The sequence below is a fragment of the Palaemon carinicauda genome, chromosome 1, assembly GCF_036898095.1.
Source record: "Palaemon carinicauda isolate YSFRI2023 chromosome 1, ASM3689809v2, whole genome shotgun sequence".
Lineage (NCBI taxonomy): Eukaryota > Metazoa > Arthropoda > Malacostraca > Decapoda > Palaemonidae > Palaemon > Palaemon carinicauda.
In genome coordinates this window covers 269,461,121-269,486,714 of record NC_090725.1, presented here as the reverse complement: position 1 = coordinate 269,486,714, position 25,594 = coordinate 269,461,121, and the positions used below count along the sequence as shown (strand labels likewise).

The 25,594-nt window shown below is 37.8% G+C and overlaps 1 protein-coding gene across 6 annotated transcripts in view; it reads left to right on the top strand.

Moving 5' to 3' along the window:
• Positions 1-25,594, top strand: part of LOC137656253 (sedoheptulokinase-like) — a 166,075-nt gene that overhangs the window by 100,175 nt on the left and 40,306 nt on the right. For all 6 annotated transcript variants that reach the window (XM_068390446.1, XM_068390456.1, XM_068390426.1 and 3 more), the window contains 3 exons: positions 21,391-21,488; positions 23,832-24,009; positions 24,206-24,401. In XM_068390446.1, the coding sequence (XP_068246547.1) occupies positions 21,391-21,488; positions 23,832-24,009; positions 24,206-24,401 (472 nt within the window). The remainder of the gene's footprint in view (positions 1-21,390; positions 21,489-23,831; positions 24,010-24,205; positions 24,402-25,594) is intronic.

Sequence of the window (25,594 nt, the reverse complement as noted above, 5' to 3'; positions counted from 1 at the left end):
TCGTAATATATGGCAGCTGGTTCCCTTAAGATCTAACAGGAAAATATTTATTTCTGTTGACTTTGGGATTGGAAAACAACTCCGTGAACTGCAACCAATATCTGAAAGTAGGCCTTTTTTATTTTAAGGTGTTTTTATCCCTTTTTTTTTTTGAAAATTAGGGTTCATGTTAAAGGAATTATAACTACCAGTCAAGCTCAGATATTTGCTGAATCTTAATTTTGAAAGGAATTTAGAGGTACCTCAATGGTGTACCAAATAGGCATTTCACTATACGTCATACTTTTTTGGTCTCAATTGCTGGGCCTTAGGGCCTATAGTGGTTGTTTGGATGTAGTGTGATAATATTGTGAATTTAATTTTTAGTTTGGTACATATATGCTTTGGCGTTATGGACTAGTAACCTTTCAAAATTTTAATTTCTTGAATTTGTAAATTTTATATTTACTTCCCAGGTATCAAGTTTTTTTTTTTTTTTTTTTTTTTTTTTTTTATAAAGTAGATGAGTAATTAGGTGATAAAATAGTATTTAGAAATTTCAAGCTAGTGTTTAAGAGTATCCAAAAGCATAGACTACAGGTAGGTCTAGGACTTTATTTGATTGATTATGGGAAACTAGATGCCCTGTCTCTCTTTCACTGGTTACCAACCACCACTAAAGTGTTGGATTCAGCAATGTGAACATCAGGGGATGGTCTTAGAAATAAATAAAATTTTGATATTTTATTTCTATATACACTAGATGTTCACAAACATACTCATCCTCCTCCCCACTTACTATTGTCATCAAGAGGAATTATTTTTACTTGAATCTAAAGATGATATAACATGAACAGCATGTTATTGTCAGTAGACAGGTATTTTTTTTATTTTTTATTTTTAATGGGTAGCATTGACATGACCAAGCTTACAGAGACAAAAGCAATATGAATATCAGGTGATTATAGAAGTAACTAATTTTAATACAGTATTAGAATTGCATTTTTCTACAAATATCAGGCAATTTCCAAGATCAAAGTATTAACTTGTAGATCTGGAATCCATTGAGAAATATTTTGAATTGATTGACCTGAGGCATTAAAATTACTTTCTACCGGACCAGTAATTTCAACCACAACTGACCTGGGCAATAATCTTTTTTCTTTTGTATCTGGTGATGATGGACACTAGCTTTAAGCCATCTTATCCAAGTTTTGTTCCTGAAGCTTCAAAACTGGAAAGAAAAAATTAAGAGAAGAACATTCTCAGTAATGACTTATATTTTTGTTTGTAATGAGATATTAGGTACATAATGTGAAATTTTTCTTATGCTCTTAAATATTTAAAGGCAATCTTATCCAGTCTTTGTTTTCCAAAGTACATGGCTGGGTAGGCATTATGCCTTTAGGATAAGGGAAGGTCAAATGAAGAAATTTTTCAACGAGAACAGCATGAGTGGAAATTCATAGTTTTCTTATGAAGTACACACAGTGCCTATACAAGGTGACGAGATGCCAGTAATTAATATGAAAGAGGGTTAAAAATTCATAAAAAATTAGGGTAATAAGATAGAATAAACCTAAGCATCTCCATGCCGTCATGAAAACCGGGAGTGAATGTCATTGTATGTCGTAGCAAAACCTATCGTATAAACTATTTTAAGCAAAACGTGAAGTGATCTTGACCAGTAAAATAACCCTTCTATTACATTGACACTATTGCTAAGAATAGTATGTTACTAAATCAGAATGTGATTACAGTACTCCTATTTAATAGTAGATGTAGGTGCTTTGCAATTCACTACTCTCAGGAATGTATGTTGCTGATCCAACGACAAAATGAAATATTATGGTTGGGTGCAAACAAAGCTTTCAGGTAGCATTGTCTCTAGTATTGGTTCTCAGTGATGACATGATATCATCCTTCAGATGAATTTTAGCATTGGAAGGGCTGTGGCAGGTTCAATAGAGACGTTACCTATGGGTCTCCCTTATACATTCAAGTTCATCCTTTGCATGTTAAAACATGGCTCTAGAGCAGGGAAGACAATATTTTTATGGTATTTCATGTCATGTTGGAATTCCTCTTCTAGCATTTGACAGAAAAATCCTTGGAGACCACAGCACATTAGCCACAAAGAGATCTGTAATCAAGGAAAAAAAGATGTTTTGGGCATCAATAAGGGATTGATTTATCTTGCAAACATTTCTTGTGCAAATGAGATGTTCATCAAGTGAATATGTTACTCGTACAAATGAAGGTTTTCCCTGTAGATATTTTCCCTGTGCATGGGACAGTGCTGAACAGTACTTGTTTCATACACGCTCGTACACTAATGTTATTGCCTTTTTTATCTCTCGCTCTCCCTCACACTGATGAAAGAAACCTGTTTAGGCTTGCTATTGCATGTTTTATACTGTGAATTTTGTGTCATTCTTGCTCTCAACTATCTATATAAGCTTGTTGTCTCGTTGAATAAACTTCACTTTCATTCATCTTTCCTCTCTATTAGTACCTAACAACCACCTCGCACTATTGTTGACTGCCGGACGACCAACTCCCTCCCGCCTTCTCCCCTCACTGCTGTGCCCTACTGTTTGATGATGCCGCCCACCAACCCTGACTCTTCTATTCCTGCCACATTCATAAACTGCCACCCTTTGACAGTACAGTGGCATTCGCCCGGTTTCTGTACGCTGAGGTGGCTGAATCTCTTAATAGAGATTAACTATGATTAGTACCGAGTGCAAATTTTGGAGCATGAAGTTACCCCTAATAAAATTCAAAGTATGATCGTAAGTAGGTTAAGGACAGTGGCTCCTCAAAATACATATCTCTGTATTGATAATATTTCTTTAACTATTTACAACTTTAAAATTTTAGGTGTGATTCTTGAATGAATGAATGATTTGAAGTATCTGGCAATGTGTGGGATTCTTGATTAAAAATTTACTTTTGAGAAATGTATTTGGTCTGTTTCTTCTTCAATTACACAAGAAATTGGCTTATTAAGAAAGTCCTAAGATTTTTAGTAATCAATCCATTCTGTAGAAATGTTTCAATTCTTTCCTTCCACCTTGTTTTGAGTATTGTTATCTTGGCTGATTCTCATCTCAATTTTTTGAACAAAAACTTGTGGTCTATTAAATTTCTTATCCCGGATCTTGATTTTAATCTCTGGCAATTTTGTTCACCTAGTTGTTTATTCATAAGATTTTTCATAATTCTGACCATCTTTTGGATTCAGATCTTCCAGACTGTACCATCCTGTATGTACAGTTTGGTTCCTAAACATGCGGGATTGCTTTATCCGATTCCTCTTTTATGGTCGCTAGTTCTCAAAAATAGATTTTCTGTATCTGCAAAGCCGTTGAAAGTTTGCGAATCACGCACCACATAATGTATCAAATCTATTGTCTTTTCAAGTATTGGTTAGCATCTTTAGCGCTGATCTCGGATTTACTCTTCGATCTTTGTCAAGAAGCGCCTCTCAATCACAACTGTGGAAGGCTACTGTTCAGACTTGAGCCTTGTCTTCCGACTGTGGTGCATAAACAATTCCTCATTGTGGGAGTTTTCTATGCTTTTGAAGAGCTTCAACCAGTCTTGCCTAACCAGGATGTCGGGCCCCTAGACTGTGATGTGACCTGTGTTCTCAAGTCTTTTATTTGCATCCTGTATGAGCATTTGAGAAGTTATTAAACAGCTCAAACTTTCTAGACTGTCCTTTTCTTAGCTGTAGCTTTGGCAGAGTTGGTGAGTTGCAAGGAATCTTTTTTATTCCAGTAGGTTGGCAGAGTTCTTTTAGTTTTGTGGTCAAATTCTTTTTGAAAACCAAAACTTTTCAACACATGACCCTGGTTTGAGACCTTCTTGTCCTTTTGCTCTGCGAAGTGTCAGTTGATAATCAAGAAAAATCGAGAGGAAATGCTTTTGTGTCCCATGAGGGCTCTGCGGTACTATCTGAAGAGGACTTTGCATCTCTGACTGGGAGTGCCGGCAATCAATAAAGAAGTGACAAGAATAGTCTCTGACTTCGTAAGACAATCAAGAGCTTGCACTTTGACCTTTGAGGGGTTGCGGTAGCTGCTCAAACTAGAGCTCACAAAATCAGGGATATTGATCCTTCTTTTGGTTCTGAAGAATCTTGCAATTGGACAGGTGATGAAGGAGTTTGTAAATGTGAAACGATCCTCACATCCTTTTATTTAAGGGAGCATACCCATTAGTCCTTCAATGCTTTAGTTTTTGGCCCTGTTGTGGCACTATTGTAATTATGTAGCCAGCCCAGCTCACATACGGGACAGAAATAATCTTGTTTATGCTAACATGATCGATATAAGTCTAGGGGAAAGGTAGAATGACGGGAACTTTTTGCTGCTTCTTTCCTTCCCCTCACATAGAGATGAAGCATTTGTACCATTACACTCTGGATGTGATATTGATGCTGGTAAGCAACATTTCTGAGCATCATTATTATCAGATTGGATCTCTAAGAAATAGTTTGCCCTCATTCTCCTTTTACATGGGAGTAATGCTGGAATGAATACATACCCATTGCCCATCTTATGCCAAATATTTCATTCCAGTCTGTCTCCCCTTCTGGAGTAAAGATTTTTCATAGACTGAGTACCAGGTACAAACCATTTACTGTACTGGCCAGACTCTATCAGCCTACTCATCCCTTTTATGGGCTGATAGAAGGTTGCTGAATTCCTCTCCCTTGTTCCTGTATGGGACCAGGTAGACTGGCACATTCCAGGAAAGAAAGAGAATCGACCTGTACAGTATAGTTGTAGAGAGACTTCCTACCATCTAAGGAGGAGTCATCCCATTTTATGGGATGAAAAGTTTGTATACGTGTAAGAACAAATAACAAATTGCAAAAGAATTTTTTATTTGTCTTAGCTATGTAAACCTGAGTCCTCAGTTTTAAGCTGAAGTTCAAAAGTGAAGACGTTTTATCAGGGAGTGGGCGGGGCTAGTTATTTGCACTCATGCCATGTCATTAACTACCTTTTTGAGGATTTCAATGGTTGATCCAGCTCCCCTGATGGCATTCCTTATTGTAAAGAACTCTCAAGTTTGTATAGCTATTTAAAAGAGTAAATACACTAGCTAATTATTGTGTTAGTTATAAGATTTGTTGCTTCACAGCCTAGCATCTGTGTACAAATTTCGAGTAGGCTAGTCTACTTGTTTGCACATTTGAAGTGTAGATTCACTTTCTAACTGGTTCATATTAGTTATAAGAATTTGTATTGAACAGCCTAGCATGCATAAATGTTTTTCTTTTTATAAACCACCTTGTAGGCTGTGAATGTTGGTGGCAGCTCAAATTATTTTTGACAAATTCATAAGATCAGCGTATCCAAACCGCTTTTCCCCAGTTAGTCTGAATTAGCAAGATTTTACTATATATTAAAAAGCAAAATGGTCTGTAAACTGGTCATGTGGAAAGTTATTTTAGGTCTATCATATTTTGCATGGATTTAATTAACTTAACTCATAAAAATATCTTTTGGAAATATTTAAATTGTAGCTTTAAGCTGAGCATCCATTGATTTTTTTTTTTGGCACTACTTATCAGACCTGGTTTTAATATTTTACTATAAATTAATTGGATTTTAGCTTTTGTTTATTTTGAATTTCCATATATCCTGCAATTAATCATTATTGGTTCCTTAAGATATAGTAGAGTTTGGTTAGGAAAACTTAATTCTTCGCTTTATCAGTTACTGTACGAACTTTAATTCTTGCTTCTCATGTCCCTTATGCATTTTCATCTGTTTTGTTTATTTTTATTTGCTTTACCTAATTGAATTAAAGTTTATTTGTGCTTCATATTTATAATAAAAATAAAATCAGTACTGTAATGATATTTATGACCCTAAAGGTATTATCATGCATCTAATAGGATTCTTGTATACTGTAATTTATCTACAGTATTATCATTTTAGAAGACTTTATGCACAATTTCAGATACTGATGGAAACAATGAAAGTTTTGGTGTAATTATTTATCTTTTCAGATAATAAAGAAAATGCAACTAAAAGCCAATTCATATGTTAAAATAAGGATGAATGGAGGCGATACTCTGCAGAAATTTTTCATGAAAATTGCAAGTTATTTTAAGAATCTCATAAATAATTTTTACTGGGGGCAACAGCATTATTAGGGAAGTATGGTATGCAATAATCAGACAGTTACTCATATCAGATGTGTTCAACTGAACTGAAAAGAACACAATATTTAAAAATAAAGTGAATTTAGTCCAACCTTCCTTTATCACCAAAGCATAGTGTTCATAATAGCAAGTTTCTTTAAACCCGACTTGCATTACTAAATCTCAAAAGATTTTTGCATTACCAGTTATAAGGCGGAACACAAAAGGTTGTGTTAAATTTTGGCACAGAAACTCGATTAAAAAATACTGTACTGCAATGTACAGCAAAAACTTTGCAGGCCTAAACTTTAGGTATACTGTATTTTATTATGTGAAGTTCTATTGTATGGATTGTGCAGTTCATTTGTTTATATCCAACCTGGCAATCATACAGTCTTCATTCACAAGCTTAAGATCTCCAGACAGGCCAATTCTGAAAGTCTTAAAGATGAAAGAACCAGATCTATGATCATTTGCTGCCATATGCATGCCATTTACACACCTTCAGGGAATAACCGTCCAGTTTATTACTTTATCAGGTTGAATAATACACATTGAGTTTTATTGATTGTGATGCATCCCTTTCAAATTATTTCACTAATGTTTATTGTAATTAAATATTCTCACTTTTAATAACAGTAAGTGATTTAAATGTGATTACTTACATTTAACAGGCATACCAGCTTTTGGTATTTTTTTTATTTCAATATTTGCCTTTTATCTTTCGTATATTTCAGTAATTCTATTCGTTTCAATCCTGCATCTGAAATCATTCCTAATACTTTGGACTTCAGAGTTAGTCTTATAGGTTAACTACTGGTACTTTCACAAGCTAATCAGTAGTCAATGGTAAGAGGATTGTTGGGTACCTCTGGCTTATGTTTTGTGAAGTACTTGTGATTTTATTCAAATCAGCTTTGTTTTATTCAAGTGTTAGTACTGTATTGTGTCTTTGTTACCCATAATTGATATATGTAATACATTATAGTGATTGCTTGTTTTGAACTGGTAAGCGTGTTTTCTTTATCTATATGGATTTAGCCCTCAAATGTGTAGTTTGCAGCACTTCTATGCAGTAGTTCATTTAGCGGCTGAGTGAATTGTAAATCTATATTTTTTACACAAGTATTCTGAATGGAATTGGCCGAGGGTTGCATGGTTGAGTCTGCCATATTTGTGTGGCGTTTGCCAAGAATTGTCTTAATGAGAATAAGAGGTACTGGACTGCAGAGTACAAGAGTTTTGCTACAGAAGCTTTGGCCTCATCTGTGTTGAATGAAATTTCCTGGTCAGCATCTAGATCTTCACCCTATCTTATCAAGATAAAGGAGTAATAGTCCTCTTGCAATGTGTCTTTTGCTGCTACTTAATATGCACTTGGTTTGCTCTTGTTCTGCAAATATTGACACTGGCTACTTCTTCATCTAGCCAATAAGCCATTGTGCCTAATAGTTTACCAGGAACTGGTTTTATGTGAACAAGAGGTTGTTCAGGACTAGGAAGTCAGAGAGTATTTTTTACAGAAGATTAGGCTTAATCTGCATTGGAATGAGTTTCCAGTTCAACATCTAGATATGTGGCCTATGTTATCAAAGTTAAGAAGTAGTAGTCCTCTAGTAATGTCTCATTAGCCACTCCCCAACTTGCAATTGTTTTACTACTGTTTGCATTTAGTGGCTGCTCCTGCATCTAGCTATTAACCCATTTTGCCTGGTAGTTTTTACCTTGTGTTTGCTATGCCTGCTCTTCTGGTATCATTTTCCATATATACAACTCCTTCCTTTATACATTTTGATCTACTGAATTACTAGTTGCCATTCATCTTACTTCTCTGATCCTGCCAGTGGGCATTTCCCATATATGCAGCTTCTGCTTAGTTTCCTTTGTTCAGTCCATCTGTAGAAGGTTTTTGTCACTAATTCAAAACCATCTATACTAATTTACTGATTCCTTGATACCACTCTTAATACTGCTTTGGTGCTGCTGCTGGGCCTACTTCATTCACTTTCTCTACTCCCCTGGTGATGTAAACTGAGGCTGCTTTGTATGTTTCTAGTTTTACCATTTTCAGTTCAGTCTCCCATTTACATGGAGTCTATGATTAAAGGTCAAAGTTGTCAGGTTTTAGTTTCAGTATTATATAAAGAGATTTGTACCTGAAAGTCAGCTTGGCAAGACCAACCCCCCACGGTTGTGTCCAACCACAGCAGTAACCTCCCAAGAAAACAGCGTAAACTAATGATTCTGGCCTAGAATTGATCTGCTGCCATGTGAATCCAAGGGAAACGTGTTAGCACTATACTAGCTGAAAGGTTTCGACTACAGTAATTCCTTCTTTGTTTTTGATTGCTTACGTTGGTAACGTGACACAGTATCTTCATTTCATTCTCTGGTGCCTACAGTATCTGCTATATTAGTACCTGTTAAAGGTTCTCGCCCACTGCTACCTCGGATAATGCCTGACTGTCTTGCCTGCTATGCCCATGATGCCAATTGTTCTGCATGCTTTCACTGTGGACCTGGTTTCTACTGCTTAGTCTATGTTAACTGCTCCTGTCATTGCTGATTATCATGTGTTATCATTGTTAACTTTGCTGAGTCAGTCTCAAATTGTACAAATGCTTTCTGCCTAGGATGAGTTAACTCATAACCAACCAACTCACTGCTATTGCCTACGCGCAGTTGACTAACATACTAGGTAACCCACTGTACTGGACTATATTATTTTCACAGGGTTTCTATGACGTTTTAAGTATTGCAATTAAGCATGAAAACATTTCTTTAATTGTTCAGTACACTAGACTGGTGTACAGTATGTACTGGTATGACAGTACATGGTAAGATGACTCATAATATGATTCATCTCCACTTACATACAGTATATGTAAATGACAACAAACCACTGTCGTTCCCATCTTAAAATACTGTACTCACTAATACTGTAGTGTATATTACTGTAATATATACATAAAGTACTATCCCTAAAGTACAGCTTAATTAGCTAAGGTACAGCAATACAGCACTTACAAGTGATGGCTGTTTTGCTTAATTGACTTTATCAACTCCCAAACACCTAGCCTATTTATACAGTAATTACTGTATACTGTACGGTATTTCATATACAGTAACAATATTGTAGTACAATAATAATTACCCTATAATGATACATTAGCAATGAAAATAAAAATAAAAAGTAACAGTACAAACACCACTAACCATTTTAGAATGAAGTTCTACACAGCAAGATGTTAGAAGCATGATACACTTCTTGGGCTGATGTCTGTTTTGTGTATCGCCCTTCAACTCATTCAGTACTAATATGAAACTTTAAAACACTATTTACTGTACACATCAGTATACAGGTGCTATTTACACACTGCTGTGGAAAATACAAATACATTAATTAGTAAAGTAATGATTTGGATAAATACAGTATGAGTACGGTATGATACGTACTGTTCATGTACGTATCGTACTAAATACAGTATAAGCAGTGCACAATATTTAAAAAACAAAAATATTATAGTACATAATATATGACATAGCTAACCAGAAAATATTCTGCAAAACGGTACGGTTGGTGAGGGTGTGCAGTTACAAATGGATGAATGATGAAGGGATGTAACTGCGCCGCATGACACGTCTACGCAGATGTGCCATCACTGCTGCAAAGAAAAAAAGGATTTAAATGGATTAGTCCAAGGAATCATATAAATATTGTATCAAATAAAATTATGTACAAGTACTGTATATGTAAAGCATGAAAAAATTATACTAGTATAAAAACAATGATTAGAAAAGCTTCACCCATATAGTATTTAATTTTAGCACTATACAGTATCAAAAGGATTAAAACTTAAAAATTGTACAGTATCATTATTTTTTAAATTGTGTGTGCATACTAGTGTATTAAAACACTGTTCACATGGAAAATTTACTGAAAAAATCTTGCCACTTTGCAAGAGGAGGAGGATCGTGTATGTCATCATCATCACAGACCTCCATCGTGATTACCGAAGGAGTGGTTTCATGCTCGGGAGAATCCTTGGTTGGAGGAGCATTTTGTGATGGCTTAAGCTCAGGAGGAGGTGATGGTGGCTGTTTCTCATTACAGATAAGATCATGTTTATGGGCAGGTGCTTCACCGACTTCATCTCATCCAAGATGTTCTTGTAACCAGCGAAAGTCTCATTCACAGAAGTCTTGAACTTCTGCGGATCAATGAATGATCCATGCTGTATTCCCTTTGATTCAACTCTTCTACCAAGTGTGACATCACTGCCAACTTAACGAGTGTGATGTCTTCATCTTCCTTGTCAGGTTCATCAGCCTCATCCTCTTCCTCACTTGCTGAATGGACTAATTCAGCTAGGTCCTCTTCAGACAGCTCCTTGTCATGACCCTCTAGCTATATCTTTTATGCTTAGAAGATTGATCGTTAAGGCATACAAGAAGTTGCATCCAATTCAGAAAAAGACTTGAGAGCCCATGATATTGAAGTGCAGTAACCATGCTGAAATTTTTTAAGAATCTTTCTTCAGAAAGAGTTTTAGCAGCACCTCAGGTGTAACCACCAGCATTCAGTAAAAATTTATCTTGAATAATTCTGGATTTGTTATCAAGATTACTGGGCTTTCGATGCCATATTAGCTACTGGGTATAAGGTTTAATAAAACCTGGGCTTCCTTTTGATTTTTTAATGAAGGAATTTAATTAGTATCAGAGGTATTTAGAAATAAAACATGGAGCATCAAGTTATAACCTTAGTTGTAACATTTTGGTACTGAGACACTTGACAAATCGGTGTAAGGCATGTGAATTATTATAATTTATGACACTAAATTTTTTCTCCTTCATTACCTACCAAAATCAAAATGTGTGATTCAGCCATATGAATATCAGGGGAGTTTTATGGAAAGAGATGGAATTTTGATAATCAAATTTGTTATTTCTACACTCATCTGATGTTCATATACATGCCCACCCTACTCCCCACTGACTAATGATTTTAAGAAGATAGGATATTATTGCAACTCTGAGGCTGATTAGGGCAGGTGATGCCCAAGCCTTACTATACGTTACCATTAATCATCAGATGTCGCTTCTCTGAGGGAAGAATGGGAAATTTTTTATTTTTTTGCGGTAATGTTGCTGCGAAGTCAGCTTTGGGGACAAAGCAATAGCATCATCATGCGAGTATAGAAATTAATTTTATTGTGGAATTCCATTTTTATAATTTATTAATGTGTAATTGAATTTTCCTTGTGAATTGTTGTTGTTATTATTATTATCATTATTATTATTATTATTATTATTATTATTATTATTATTATTATTATTTGCTAAGCTATAGCCCGAGTTGGAAAAGCAAGATGCAGCAAGCTCAAGGGCTCCAACAGGGAAAATAGCCCAGTGAGGATAGGAAATAAGGAAATGAATAAACTACAAGAGAAGTAATTAACAATTAAAATAAAATATTTTAAGAGCAGTCATAACATTAGAATAAATCTTTCATATATAAATTATTAAAATTAAGAAAAAAAAGAGGAAGAGAAATAACATAGAATAGTGTGCCAGAGTATACCTTCAAGCAAGAGAACTTTACCCCAAGACAGTGGAAAACCATGGTACAGACGCTATGGCACTGCCCAATGCCCAAGACTAGAGAACAATGGTTTGATTTTGGAGTGTCTTTCTCCTAGAAGAGCTGCTTAGCATAGCTAAAGAGTCTCTTCTACCCTTACCAAGAGGAAAGTAGCCACTGACCAATTACAGTACAGTAGTTAGCCCCTTGAGCAAAGAGGAATTGTTTGGTAATCTCAGTGTTGTCAGGTATATGAGGACAGGAGAGTATGTAAAGAATATGCCAGACTATTCGGTGTATGTGTAGGCAAAGGGAAAATGATCTGTAACCAGAGAGAAGGATCCAGTGTAGTACTGTCTGGCCAGTCAAAGAACCCAATGACTCTCTAGCAGTAGTATCTCAACGGGTGGCTGGTGCCCTGGCTAACCTAATACCTACAATTGGATACAATTGTGCTTTGGTAAATGGGAAGGTTACCATTTAAAATGATAGCTAATAGAACTTAGTACATTAAGAACTTAGTTAGTTGTAATTCCCCAAGTCGGAAATCTCTTTAAGTTGGATTGAATCTGACTATTAAACAATCTTTTATTGGAGTCATAAGAATTTGAAATCAAATTATTTTTTTATTTTTCATTCATTTTTTACCTTTTTTTGTTACCAAATTAGTGATTTAAGAATTGGAAAGGTCACCGTACATTAAAAACGAAATTGTCTTAAAGTCACACATCTGTACAGGTATTGGCATATTCGAGGTTCACAAATTTATTTATTCACCATTTAGAGCTATGGTATCATTTAACTAATAAATTTGGTTTATTGTAGCATTCTCGTAACGTTCCGTCAGAATTGGTGAGCTTTACAGTGTTCTTTTCTCACCTTTATCCCCATGATTCCCTAAGGCTTGAAAATTCACTTATGTCTTCTTCCCCACTATTATCCCTACATTAAGTGGTCGGTTGTCTTATGCGCCCTCTCCAATACCTTCGATCAAAGGTATCCTCTTCCACCAAACTTCTCTCCATATCATCCTTCACATTATCTCGCCATCTAATTCTCTGCCTCCCTCTTGATCTTCTCCCCCTTACAGGATCCTCCCAAGCCCTCATCACTCCTTCCCCACCATCCATCCCTAACACTTGCCACACCATCTCGATTGTGACACTTTTCATCTCGGTAATCTTCTCTACCCCTACCATTCTTCTTATTTCATCATTTTCTAATCTTTCAAACAGTGATATTCCCAAAATCCACCTTAGCAGTTGCATCACTGTTCTCTCAAGCAAATTCACTTATGTAACAATATAAATTTCAACTTATACTTATGTCTTTCAAGTCAAAAGCTTAAGGAATATGTATTTTATTTGGACCTCTTTCTTATACTTAGTTTTTATGTTGCTTTTTAACTCTTTTACTAAAGCTGTAATTCAACTCAACAGCTAATTCTCAGATAGTGATGACTTGAGTTTTAGCTTTATTAGGAAAGAAGTTAAATGGAAAGGAAATAGAATTTGAAGAAAGAGGTTGGAGTAAAATACATCTTAAAATAAAAAGTTTCTAGTTCTAGTTTTGGCATGAGAATGCTAAAAAGTAAATGGAAGAATAATAAGCAAAAGAAGTAATAACAGCTCATATAGAAATATCCATATGTGTGTGTGTGTGTGCATGCATGCGTGTGTGTACTTCATTGTCAAATGATAATAGTGTTCATCTCCAGGGAAGGGGAACAGTAGTGTGCTATAAGGGTGAGGAAGAGGAAAGAAGCGAGACATGCATGCAAGCATCTGTGTGAGAAGAAGAGAGAATTTATGCAATGGCTGACAGAACTTGAAAGAATTTTTTTGAAGGCAAAAGACATCGACTGAAATGAAGAGTAAAAATGTGTGAATAATGTAAATGAAAAGTAATGGAAAAGAAATAAGAATTTGAAATGAAAAATACAGTAAAGCAGTATGTTCACAAAAGTCTTCTTTTAATTCTAGTTATTTAAACTAGAGTGACAAGGCCTACCACTGGCAATTTATCATATACAGTACAGAAATGAATTAAATCATTGAAATGGAAATAAGTAAAAAATAATTGGATAAAAATTATGGAAGGTAATTGATTTAAGGAGTTATAAATTGAAATTTATTATCTTAAGATGAAGAGATAAATCAACATTAGACGAAATTTGTCCTTTGTCCCTATGCTGCCCAGTACTCTTGTTTATTTGAAACAATACATCCATGATTTCCAAAGACCTACCTTCCTTACAGTTACTAAGTACCTTTGATTTTTATGGCACCTAGGAGTAGGTTATCAGATGACGAAGCTATCGTAGTGGCATGGCAAAAGTTAAATACAAAAATAAAAGAGGGAAAAATAGCATGTATATGAGATGTTAGTACTGTAGTTGTTACAGCAATACAGAGGCAAAGCAGAAGTGGCTTGCTGTGGGGTAGATAGCAAATAGCAAACAAAAACACTAGGAAACATACCTAGCGTGGAAGACAGAAGCACAGCCATATATGATGCAAATTATTGCTCTAGTAATATCTTGAGTCTCCTCAGTGAATACCTGCAGATGTGCTTTGCCAACTGTGAATTATCAAAAACTGCTACTTGGTGTTAATTTGTGATTAAAAAAAAAAACATTTAACTTCATATATCAGTAATAAAATACCTATGTAATATTTTGAAGTTTACTTTCATCCTTACATTTTTAAAATTTCTTAACACTGGATGTGTAAATCATAGCCTATTATTAGGTGTGATTGTAGCCTAATGTTTGAATATGTATTTTTTCTCTCACTGTCTGTGTCTCTGTGCATGTGCGCACTCATGTATATAAATAATTTATCAGTAAATTTGTAGCAAATCAGATTGGCAAGATTACCTTTTAATCTTTCTAACCAAGATCTTCTTTATTAAGTATTTTAAGCTGGCCAGCTAATAGAGCTATGTAATATTTTTGCAATATTGATATAGTATAATTGCTTATTGCTATAAGCTTTTGAGGCTGTAAACTAGGGCTAATTTTTGCTCAGAATCTAATTTGACATTTTCAATATTAATCTTACCCGATGATCATGTAGCTGTCAACTCTGTTGCCCGACAGAAATCTACGGTCGGGATACGCCAGCGATCGCTATACAGGTGGGGGTGTACACAACAGCGCCATCTGTGAGCAGGTACTCAAGTACTTCTTGTCAACAAGAACTCAATTTTTCCTCTGTCGTGCCACCGGCTAGACCTACTTGGATACGCTGTTGATTCTGGAGTTATTGTTCACGATTTGGTGATGTATTTGCTCTAGAGTTTAGCCTTCGCTATTCAGGAAGCTTTATCATTAGCTTAGCAAGCTTTTGGAATTAATTTGATTTAATTATGGTGACGAAGAGAGTATGGACTCTCTTTCACTTTTAAATGGCCGACCCTTCCCTTAGACGGAAGTGTTGGTGTCGAAGAGAGTATAGACTCTCTTTCACTTTTTATACCCACCCTTCCCTTAGACGGAAGTGTGTTTAGGTTTTTGGTAATTTTGCTTAACAAAGTTATAGATTTATTTTATATCTCTCCGCCATTTATAGGCCTCTTCGATTAACTTCCATTTATTATAAACTTATAAAAATTAATTTTTGTTTGTTTTTATACGACCTTTCCTAATAGTAGGCGGTCCTTACTTGGAACCGAAGTTAATTAACATTGAGCCCGTCATATCGTTTTTCCTGTTAAGAATTTATGCTATTTTAATTTTAATGTTTTTGAAAGAATTTCTTTGATAGTCTCGTACTGTTTTCAAAGTTGAACTAACGTTTTGTTTAGTCTCCGCAGTTGTTGACGTTCAGAACGTTCAACTTGCGCTCTATCGTTACGATAGAGAGAGAGTATTTCACGGTTTCACGTTGCAGTAAGAGTAAACCGATTCTAGCGTTTCGTTCATTCTTTCTTAGCTTAAATGGTTTTAATTCTAATAAAGGAACTTTTTATTTGGGAAACCTTTCAGTTTTTTCCTTTAACAAATAATATGTTTTAACGATATATATAATTGGGCTCATCTCTCAGGTTCTAAGTCAAGAGAGAGAGAGAGAGAGATAGAGACGGAGGGAGAGAGAGGAGGATAAACGTTTCGTTCAAACGGGTAACGTTGTTCTCGTTTTTTGCTCTTCTCCCTAGTCGCTATAGGGGAAGAAGGTAAAACGTTTCTAGAGTTTTATTCTTGTTCCCAGGCTTTATGCGGTGAGAGATTTTAAACGTAGTTTATTTGATCTAGTGTTTAGTCTCTTTTCCAGCCACTGAATTCTTTATCTTTCATTATGTTTTTCTGTTACATTGTAATACTGTTTTCGCAATTACTACCTTTTAATGAAGGATAGGATTGCGTGTTTCAGGTACAAACCACTTAAAGTTTCGAGTTCAGTGAAATAAGTGCAAACAGAAAATCAAAAGTGATAAAGTGATATGCGCAAAGTGTTACAGTGTTGCGTTCGAGGGTTCGTCTGTTCGTGCCAGTTGTTCACCTAGTCCGATACCTCTTACAAGCTCCCAAGCCCAGGGGAGAAGTAATGTCGAAGGACTTATGGGTTCCACAGGCCTTGATCAACGAACAGACGTTTCCCTCCGTGGTTTCGGGTGTATCTACACACGTTGCCGACGTGATCACCCCACCCACACAAAGACGAGAGAGCCCATTTATTCCTCGTCTGCGGAAGAGGTTTCTCGCAGAAACCATGGACCAAATCTTGCAGCTTTTAAGTGCAAGTCGGTCCCTTCCGTGCAAGTCCAACGGCCTAGGTGTAGCCACTGGGTCAGTTCGGACTTGCTGCAGTACGACAACTGCACACCTCCCAAGAGAGGCAAGGTGGTACCGCAACAGGCAGTAACTCCGTCTGTTGCCGCACCAGCGGTTTTAGACCCTCAGTCACAACGGACAGTAGCTCCGTTTGTTGTTGTCTTTCATAGACCCTAGTGGTCCATGCTGCAGACTATACAGTCTCAGCTTGCTCCTTCATGCAGGAGTATCATGCTGGAAGGTTGACAATGCACCTGTTAACCTACAACCCGCCGAGGTTGTGCGCTCAGCAGATACTGCGGCTGCCTGCTCCCACCCTCCACCTGTGAGAGCTCCACCACCGATGCGCAGTCCACCCTGCCAGACGCATGTTCTTGCTGCACCATCTGCTAACATGCGTGAGCTACCGCATCAGCAGTGGGAAGGTTCTGTAGAGCTGCCGGGTTCCAGCACTATGCGGCTTTCTCCGCAGCCCATGCAGCATGCTCTGCATACCTTACAGCATGCTCCGCATACCATGCAGCATGCTCTGCATACCTTACAGCATGCTCCGCATACCATGCAGCATGAGCCGCATACCTTACAGCATGCTCCGCATACCATACCGCATGCTCCTCAACCCACCGCAGCCCCTCCCACGCTCCAGCACTCTGCTTTTGTTGTTGCCAGCTCCCACACTCCGACTGCGGAGAAGGTTGACGATGCACCCGTGGGCCTACACCTCCCACGGTTGTGCACCCGGCATGGCTTTCTGCTCTCACACTCTTGTTGTGAGAGCTCCTCCACCCATGCACAAGTCAACCCTGCCAGATGTATGATGACTCCCACACACAGAGCACTCCGTTGCCGTGCGTGAGCTACCACAAGCTGCCGTGTTTTGACACGGTGTGTCAGCCTCCGCAACACACTGTGGTTACCGCCACTCGCCAGCAGCAAACTAGTCAGTCAGGAGTTGAGGCTTCCCCACACAACTTTGGTTGTTGCCAACTCACAAACTGTCATACAGTTACATGACGTTGCCTTCTGGTCTGCTACTTATACACCAGTGCTGTATGTCCTCACGCTCCTGTTGTGGTTGACAGTTCAGTTTTTGACAGTTCACAGACTGTCAAGCAGTTTCATAACGTTGCCTTCTGGTCTGCTGCTTTTGCACCAGTGAAACCCTCACTGAGAGAACCTAGCTTTTCTCGGATATGGTTCCTGTAGATGAGAAAGTGCTGTTCTCCCTCCTTCTGATATTCCCTTGAGGACTCTGTCATTTGGAGAGGAGCCTTAAGCTGCTTAGCCTCCTATGGACTTTTATTTAAGCATAACATGCTTCCAGGGAGGGTAAATGGTTCCGCTTCAGTCGCTAACCCCGTCTGTTGCCACACCTGCTCCCATAGACCTTGGGCTTTGTTGCAAGACACGCAGTCCAAGCTTAGACCTTGATAGAGGATTTTTTACGGAGTCAGTGTGTCACTGGGAAGACGTTCAACAACCAGCAGAGGTGACTTGTGACGCAGTGCGGCAACCTCAGCAACCCGATAAGGAGTTGTCTGTACTACCCAGACAGTCTAGACAGTTTCGGGTTGTCGCTGTACTTCCTCGCTTCCCCATGGTTGACAGTTCACAGACTGTGCAGCAGTACCATGATCTTGTGTCCGGCTCCGTCACGCATCCACCAGTGCGACCGGATTCAGCGAGTCAGACGTTGCCCACTCCGTTGCCGTTTCCTCATCAGTTTCGGATGAGGAACCCTCTGATGAGGACATGGCTGAACGAGAAGATCAATCCCCAGCCCTGCTATCCATCCAGAAGATGCTGAAGAAGGAATACGGCCCTGTCAGGCTGTGGATGAGTCTGGTTAGGACACTGTCATCCGTGGTGCATTTGGTGTCACTTGGAAGACTACACCTCCGTCCTCTTCGGTTTCATCTAGCTCTTCACTGGAAAAGGACAAGACGCTACAAGCGGTCTCGATCCCGGTTTCCGGAAGATAAGTCTGGTCTAACCTGAGGAAAGGACTTTTTCAACCTTTTATAGGGTCTTCCCCTGACTGTTCAGACTCCCAACCACGTTCTCTTCTCAGACGCATCGGACGTAGGCTGGGGTGCGACCTTAGGCGGTAGGGAATGCTCGGGATTATGGAACTCGCGTCAAGGACAATGCATTTTAACTGCAAGAAGCTTCTGGCAGTAAGTCTGACCTGGAAAAGCTTCAGGTCTCTCCTTCAAGACAAAGTAATGGAGGTCAACACGGACAACTCCCTGCTTTGATGTTCATCTCCTAGCAAGGAGGGACCTACTCTCTGACATGGTGCGAGTTCGCTAGTGACCTCCTCTCCTGTTCAACAGGTCTTGACTTTTCACTAGTAACAAATTTCTTCCAAGGCAACTTGAATGTCTTAGCAGTTTGTCTCAGTAGGAAGGGACAATAATTCCAACATATTGGACCCTCCACAGAGATGTATGCAAGAGACTTTGGGTCACTTGGGGCCATCCAACCATGGATCTCTTCGCAACCTCGATGTCCAAGAGGCTCTCAACAGACCCAGCAGTGGTTCTTTTAGATGCCTTTCTACTAGATTAGTCTCATCTAGATCTATATGCATTCCCTCCGTTCTAGTTTGTCAACAAAGTACTGCAGAAGTTCGCCTCTCACGTTGGGACAAAGTTGACACTAGTTGCTTCCCTCTGGCCCGCGAGAGAATAACTTACCGAGGTACTTCGATGGCTAGTAGACGTTCCCAGAACTCTTCCCCTAAGGGTGGACCTGCTACGTCTGCCACGCGTAAGAAGGTACTCCAAGGCCTCCACGCTCTTCGTCTCACTGCCTTCAGAGTATCGAAAGACTCTCGAGAACTAGAGGTTTTTCGAAGGAGGCAACCAGAGCGATTGTTAGAGCAAGGAGAACATCCACCCTTAGAGTCTACCAATCGAAGTGGGGAATCTTCCTAAACTGGTGCAAGTCAGTATCCGTATCCTCGACCAGTACCTCTGTAACTCAAATAGCTGACTTCCTCTTATATCTGAGAAAAGAGCGATCTCTTTCAGCTCCCACTTTCAAGGGTTACAGAAGCTTGTTGGCATCAGTCTTCCGTCACAGAGGCTTAGATCTTTTTAACAATAAAGATCTACAGGACCTCCTTAAGTCTTTTGAGACCACGAAGGAGCGTCGTTTGGTTACACCTGGTTGGAATTTAGACGTGGTTCTAAGATTCCTTATGTTAGACAGGTTCGAACCACTTCAATCAGCCTCCCTGAAAGATCTCACCTTTAAGACTCTTTTCCTGATATGCTTTACCAGCTAAAAGAGTCAGTGAGATTCATGCCTTCAGCAAGAACATCGGATTTTCATCCGAAACGGCTACATGTTCTACATCTTGGTTTTCTAGCCAAACACGAGCTGCCTTCTCGGCCTTGACCAATATCGTTCGTTATTCCAAACTTATCGATATGGTTGAAAAGGAACTAGAAAGAGTATTATGTCCTGTAGAGCTCTTAAGTTCTTTTTTTAAAAACCTTTATGAGGCCCGTCTGAAGCTTTATGGTGTTCAGTTAAGAATTCATCTTTGCCTATGTCAGAGAATTCTTTATCCTATTATTTTCAGACTGTTAATACGAGAAGCTCATTCCCTTCTGAATGAGGAAGACCAAGCTTGGCTGAAGGTAAGGACACACGAAGTTAGAGCTATCACAACTTCCGTGACCTTTTAATAAAATAGATCTCTGCAAAATATTTTCGACGCAACCTTTTGGAAAAGCTAATCAATGTTCGCGTCTTTTATCTTAAGAATGTCCAGTCTCTTTACGAGAACTGCTACACTCTGGGACCATTCGTAGCAACGAGTGCAGTAGTGGTGGGGGCTCCACCACTACAATTCCCTAATTCCAGAACCTTTTTAATCTTTCTCTTGAAATATTTCTGGGTTGTCCGGAAGGCTAAGAAGCCTTCCGCATCCTGGTTGATTTGGCGGGTGGTCAAATTCTTTCTTGAGAAGCGCCTAGATTAGAGGTTGTGATGAGGTCCTTTAGTATGGGTTGCAGCCCTTAATACTTCAGCACCTAGGAGTCGCTCAGCATCCTAAGAGGATCGCTAGGCTCAGTAAGGAAGACGTACTTAAAAAGGCAGAGTAATGGTTCAAGTCGACTTCCTTACCAGGTACTTATTTATTTTATGTTTGTTATTTTGAATAACGGCTAAAATAAGATACGGGATACTTAGCTTCTTTGTTAACATGTATGCTGGTCTCCACCCACCACCCTGGGTGTGAATCAGCTACATGATCATCGGGTAAGATTAATATTGAAAAATGTTATTTTCATTAGTAAAATAAATTTTTGAATATACTTACCCGATGATCATGAATTTAAGGACCTGCCCTTCCTCCCCATAGAGAACCAGTGGACCGAGGAGAAAATTGAGTTCTTGTTGACAAGAAGTACTTGAGTACCTGCTCACAGATGGCGCTGTTGTGTACACCCCCACCTGTATAGCGATCGCTGGCGTATCCCGACCGTAGATTTCTGTCGGGCAACAGAGTTGACAGCTACATGATCATCGGGTAAGTATATTCAAAAATTTATTTTACTAATGAAAATAACATTTTTCAATATGGTCTAATTTTTTCTCAAAGAATTTTGAGGATTTTGTCACATTGCAAAGACTAGTATCACTCTAACCCAATTGATTGGTGCATTTGTTGAAATGTCAAAAAAAAAAAAAAAAAAAAGGATGAAGCATCTGCTTCGTGTCAAATTCCATCTATTGCTTTGCATTGGGTTCCAAGTACTCAAACAGAAATAAATCTTGTCTAAAACATTGGTTTGTTTCCCATGAAACAATAACTCTAACAAGTCTCTGATATTTAATTAAGTGTAAATCTTACCATTATTGTAATTGCAGGTGATCTACAATGTTCTGTTCTTCCTTTACTCGTAAAGAACAGCGAAGCTGTTATCAACATCTCTACATCTGCTCAGTTATGCTTCAGGATGCCTCAAGTAAATATATTTTTAGTTTATTTTATAATGTATTTATTTTTATACACATTTGTGTATTGCATGAACAAATATTGATTTTCTTCAATACTGGTTGAAATATGCTAAAGGAACACCAAGTATTTTTTTAAGTTCGATGGTTAGGTCTCCTAATCCAAACATAATTATGAAAACCAACTGAAAATACCTAAATTCTGTAAAACCTCTTCATTTTTGGTGATTACATTCCAACTCCCTTTGTTGGAGGAGTTCCGCAGGTAATGAGGGACATAAAATACAAATATTTTTCTCTTTTTTGTTTGTAGATACTTGCTTAACCTTTGGTGATCCAATAACACGATTGTGCATCAATAAATTTTTCCCCTAAGTTCTCCGATGACACAATTGTCTCGTCATCCAATACATACTTGGCAGAAATATTCACTTAAAATTGTTATGTCATTCAAGTAAAACAAGATTTGTATCCGGTTGAGGTCAGGTATTGGCCCTAGTCAAATATTTTTAGAGAAAACAAATAGCAACACTGTATATGTAGGACTGGTCAAGCAAATGTTCAGTACCTAGCAAGCATTCACATTGTTTACAAGTGTCAAGAGCTGTCGCAATAAACTTGTTTCTTCGGCGTACTGCCGGAGATCAGGAAGTGCTCTTGGATTTTTTTTATTCACAAAAGGTGATTCCTACACAATTTCCATATAAAATAAAATACTCTTAACACAATCTTATATCTTTTATGAATATTTACAAAAATCTTTTTTACATTTTTCAAATATTTTTCAAATTTTTTATTACAAAAATATTCTACTTACATAATGAAAATTTTCAATCATTCCTTAACAAAATCCAATAAACAAGAATTTCATATCCGTTGTACTTTGGCCATTCCTAGGTACAAAAAAAACATTTCTCTGTCTGTGTGTAAATTTTGCCCCCTTTAAAAGGGATTTTGATGAAGGAAAAATCTCTCTCTGGGCGAGGAACCTGTGTCGCCCAGTGAAATGCTACTTATAGCACCATTTCTAAGGCATTAATACTGCTAAATATACCAGAGAAAAAAGATGCATGGAATGCCAGGAATAAACCCAGCTCGCTCACTCTGAGTGTTGGTATAGTAACTGGGGCGTGTTAGAACCACAACCATAGGTCTCTCATCAGTTAGACCTCTCCTTCTTCAACATCCCCCGGAACTACGAGGTGCTGTTCTACATCCGACTACTGCCCTCTACTACAAGTACCCTCCCCCCACCCCTACCCTTCCCCACGCTCCCTCCCTCATTCCTTCCTAGCACAGGCAAGGTTCAGACGCGTTGTTTTCATTGCTCTGTGTTTTTAGTGTTTTTGAAGATGTCAGACGTTTTGGAGATCCCTGCTCCCAAGTTGAGTATTATAATTGTCTGTTTTGGGATTTTTAGGTAGTGACACACGTTAATTTAATAATCTTGTTGACTTTTGTCTCAGCCGCTTTGTTTGACGCTCCCTTACGGTTATGTACGCGGCCATTTTGGTGTTGCTACCTCGTGCTCTCTTTGTTTGGTTCGACTTTCAATTAGTTCCTCATACTAATTGTTGTCTCATTTACGTGTTCTAGACATCTTATTCAGTGTTTTGGCATGATTTTGTCTTTTATTTAGGCTATTTGGACGTCAGTTAGTTAGCTTACCCGGCCGAGCAGTGCGCTGCTTCGGTCGGTAGCCTACCCCGTGAGATCCCCTTGATATCGCTCTTTTATATCTGATTTCATGGTTTTTTGAGTTTTTTAGGGAGAATCGGGACGCGTTTTTGCTTTATTGAGGAACTACCTGACCAGGTCGGTATTTTACCCGATTTTGGAGGGCTAGTTTTTGTTTAGAATAGTGTAGTTTCCTGTTCAGATCGACAACTACCTGATTTTGGAAGGTTTGGCTCTTATTTCCTTTTAGGCCGTGTTCCTCTCCCCCTAATTTACTCAGTGATGTTGCTTTAGCCTATTTAATTGTATTTTAATAGCATAAAATAATAGCTAAAAAAAAGCAAAGGCAATATGCTGAAAAGCATAAAAGCTTTATGATGGATTTCCATGGATATCAAGACCTCCCAAGTGATTCCTTTCTCCCATTACAAGGAAGACAGCCATGGTGTTTGGATATGACATTCAAATTTTTACCCAAAAAATTTCAGCTTAACATATACTCATATACTCACACACACACACACACACTCTTCTCTCTCTCTCTCTCTCTCTCTCTCTCTGTAGTTTATTGCTATTTAATGAATTTTAAATGAATCAGTTAGCTTTCTATGAAAGTTTTTATATAAAATGTAGAATAATGAATACTAATTGTAATTACATTCTGTCACTATTTTCAGGGTTTCACTCCGGCTGAACAATCTCCCCCAGCTTGTCCACAACCTGTGGAGTATTTTCCCTTTTTTGATGACTCGTACTTGGCTGTAGCAGCTTCACTGAATGGTGGCAATGTCCTAGCAACATTTGTAAGGACTGTGCAGCAGTGGAGCTTAGAATTGGGTTTCCAAGTCCCTCAATGTAAGTTTCTTTGAATTAATCACATTTTTATATCTGTAACATTTGTGAAACTAGTTATAAATGATATGATAAAAAATTGGTGAAACTAGTAATAAGTGATATGATAAAAAATGGAAAGAATTGTTTAATATAATTGTGTTTAAACAACAGTATCAAGATTAATAATGAATATTTGTTTTTAATATCTTACATACAGCAAAGATATGGCAAAGAATATTAGCATTAGGAGAAGAGTCACAAAGTGAGTCTTCATTAACCATCAACCCCACTCTCTTTGGAGAGAGACATGCACCTGATGGAACAGCTACTGTAACTAACATTGATCTTGGGAATGTGTCGCTTGGAAAAGTTACAAGATCTCTTTGCAAAGGAGTCATTGCAAATATACATAGGTAAGAGAAGTGCCAAATTGTTTGATTTTTTAATTTTACTGTTTTATTAGTTTATATACAATTATTGTTTAATTTTTTTACCTATAACGTTTTAAATTACAAGAGATATACACAATCCATTACATTTTCAACCAATTTTGGGGAGAAAGTTTTCATATATTATTTATGGAATAAATACTGAAAGTCAAACCATGAATCAGGCCATTCAGTAGATTCACCATCATATGTCTTACTTATTCTAATATCTTGATATCAGAAGCAAAGTTAGCATTAGTAAGCCAGATTACAATAACCTAACCCGACCTTCTTCCTATTGCTCAGGTAATTTGCTATCTAGGAGCTGAAATATTTATTATAATACTTTCATTATCGTCACCATTATCGATTTTACATCAAATGTTCTCTTTGTGAAGTTAAAAATGAAAAAGACCCTCCACTACCTTAGATGGTAAAAAGAAAAAACTTGTTGACATTTGGTATTCTGCATATCTATCAATGATTGTTGATGGTATAACGGGGATGAATTTTCGTAAAAATTTTGTTTTGCACATAGTCGGCCTTCTGAAGCCATCTACCTTTACTGCATACTATTTATACTAACTAACTTCCACTGCTGTGCCTGTCTTGTCACACTTGTTATAAAGACTGATTATGATTTGTACAAGTACCTTCTCGCCAACCACCAAGGGTGGTAAGCCTCTAGTGTGTTCGACTTGCACTCAGCAGCCTCAATATGCCTCTTGCATACTGGGTCAGCACTATTGATGCATCTCATATAGAGATACACAAGTAACCATAATGTTTTCAACTTTTAATTACAAAATACTGTATAGCTACTAGAATGGTTACACCATCCTTGTTTGTGAGACTGCTTCCTGCTTATATGATGATTTTTTTTGCAACTCTTTGTCACAGCATTCTAAAAGCTATATTATTCTGTCCTTCCCAATGATGTCTGTTGCCTCCATGTATTTTGACCATCTTGTTGTTAAGTATGGTCATTCCTTGCATGTTCCAGATGAGGTGATTGTTAGTCTTTTCACCTTTTAAACCTTTTTAAATTGTTGAGTGTGAGTATGATATGAAGGTTGAGCATGAGTAGGAAGATGAAGGTATTGTAGCTGTGCCACAATTACACTCTAAGCAGTGTCAACAATTAAATCTGGAATATTAAACATAAGGGTCTTAAACAA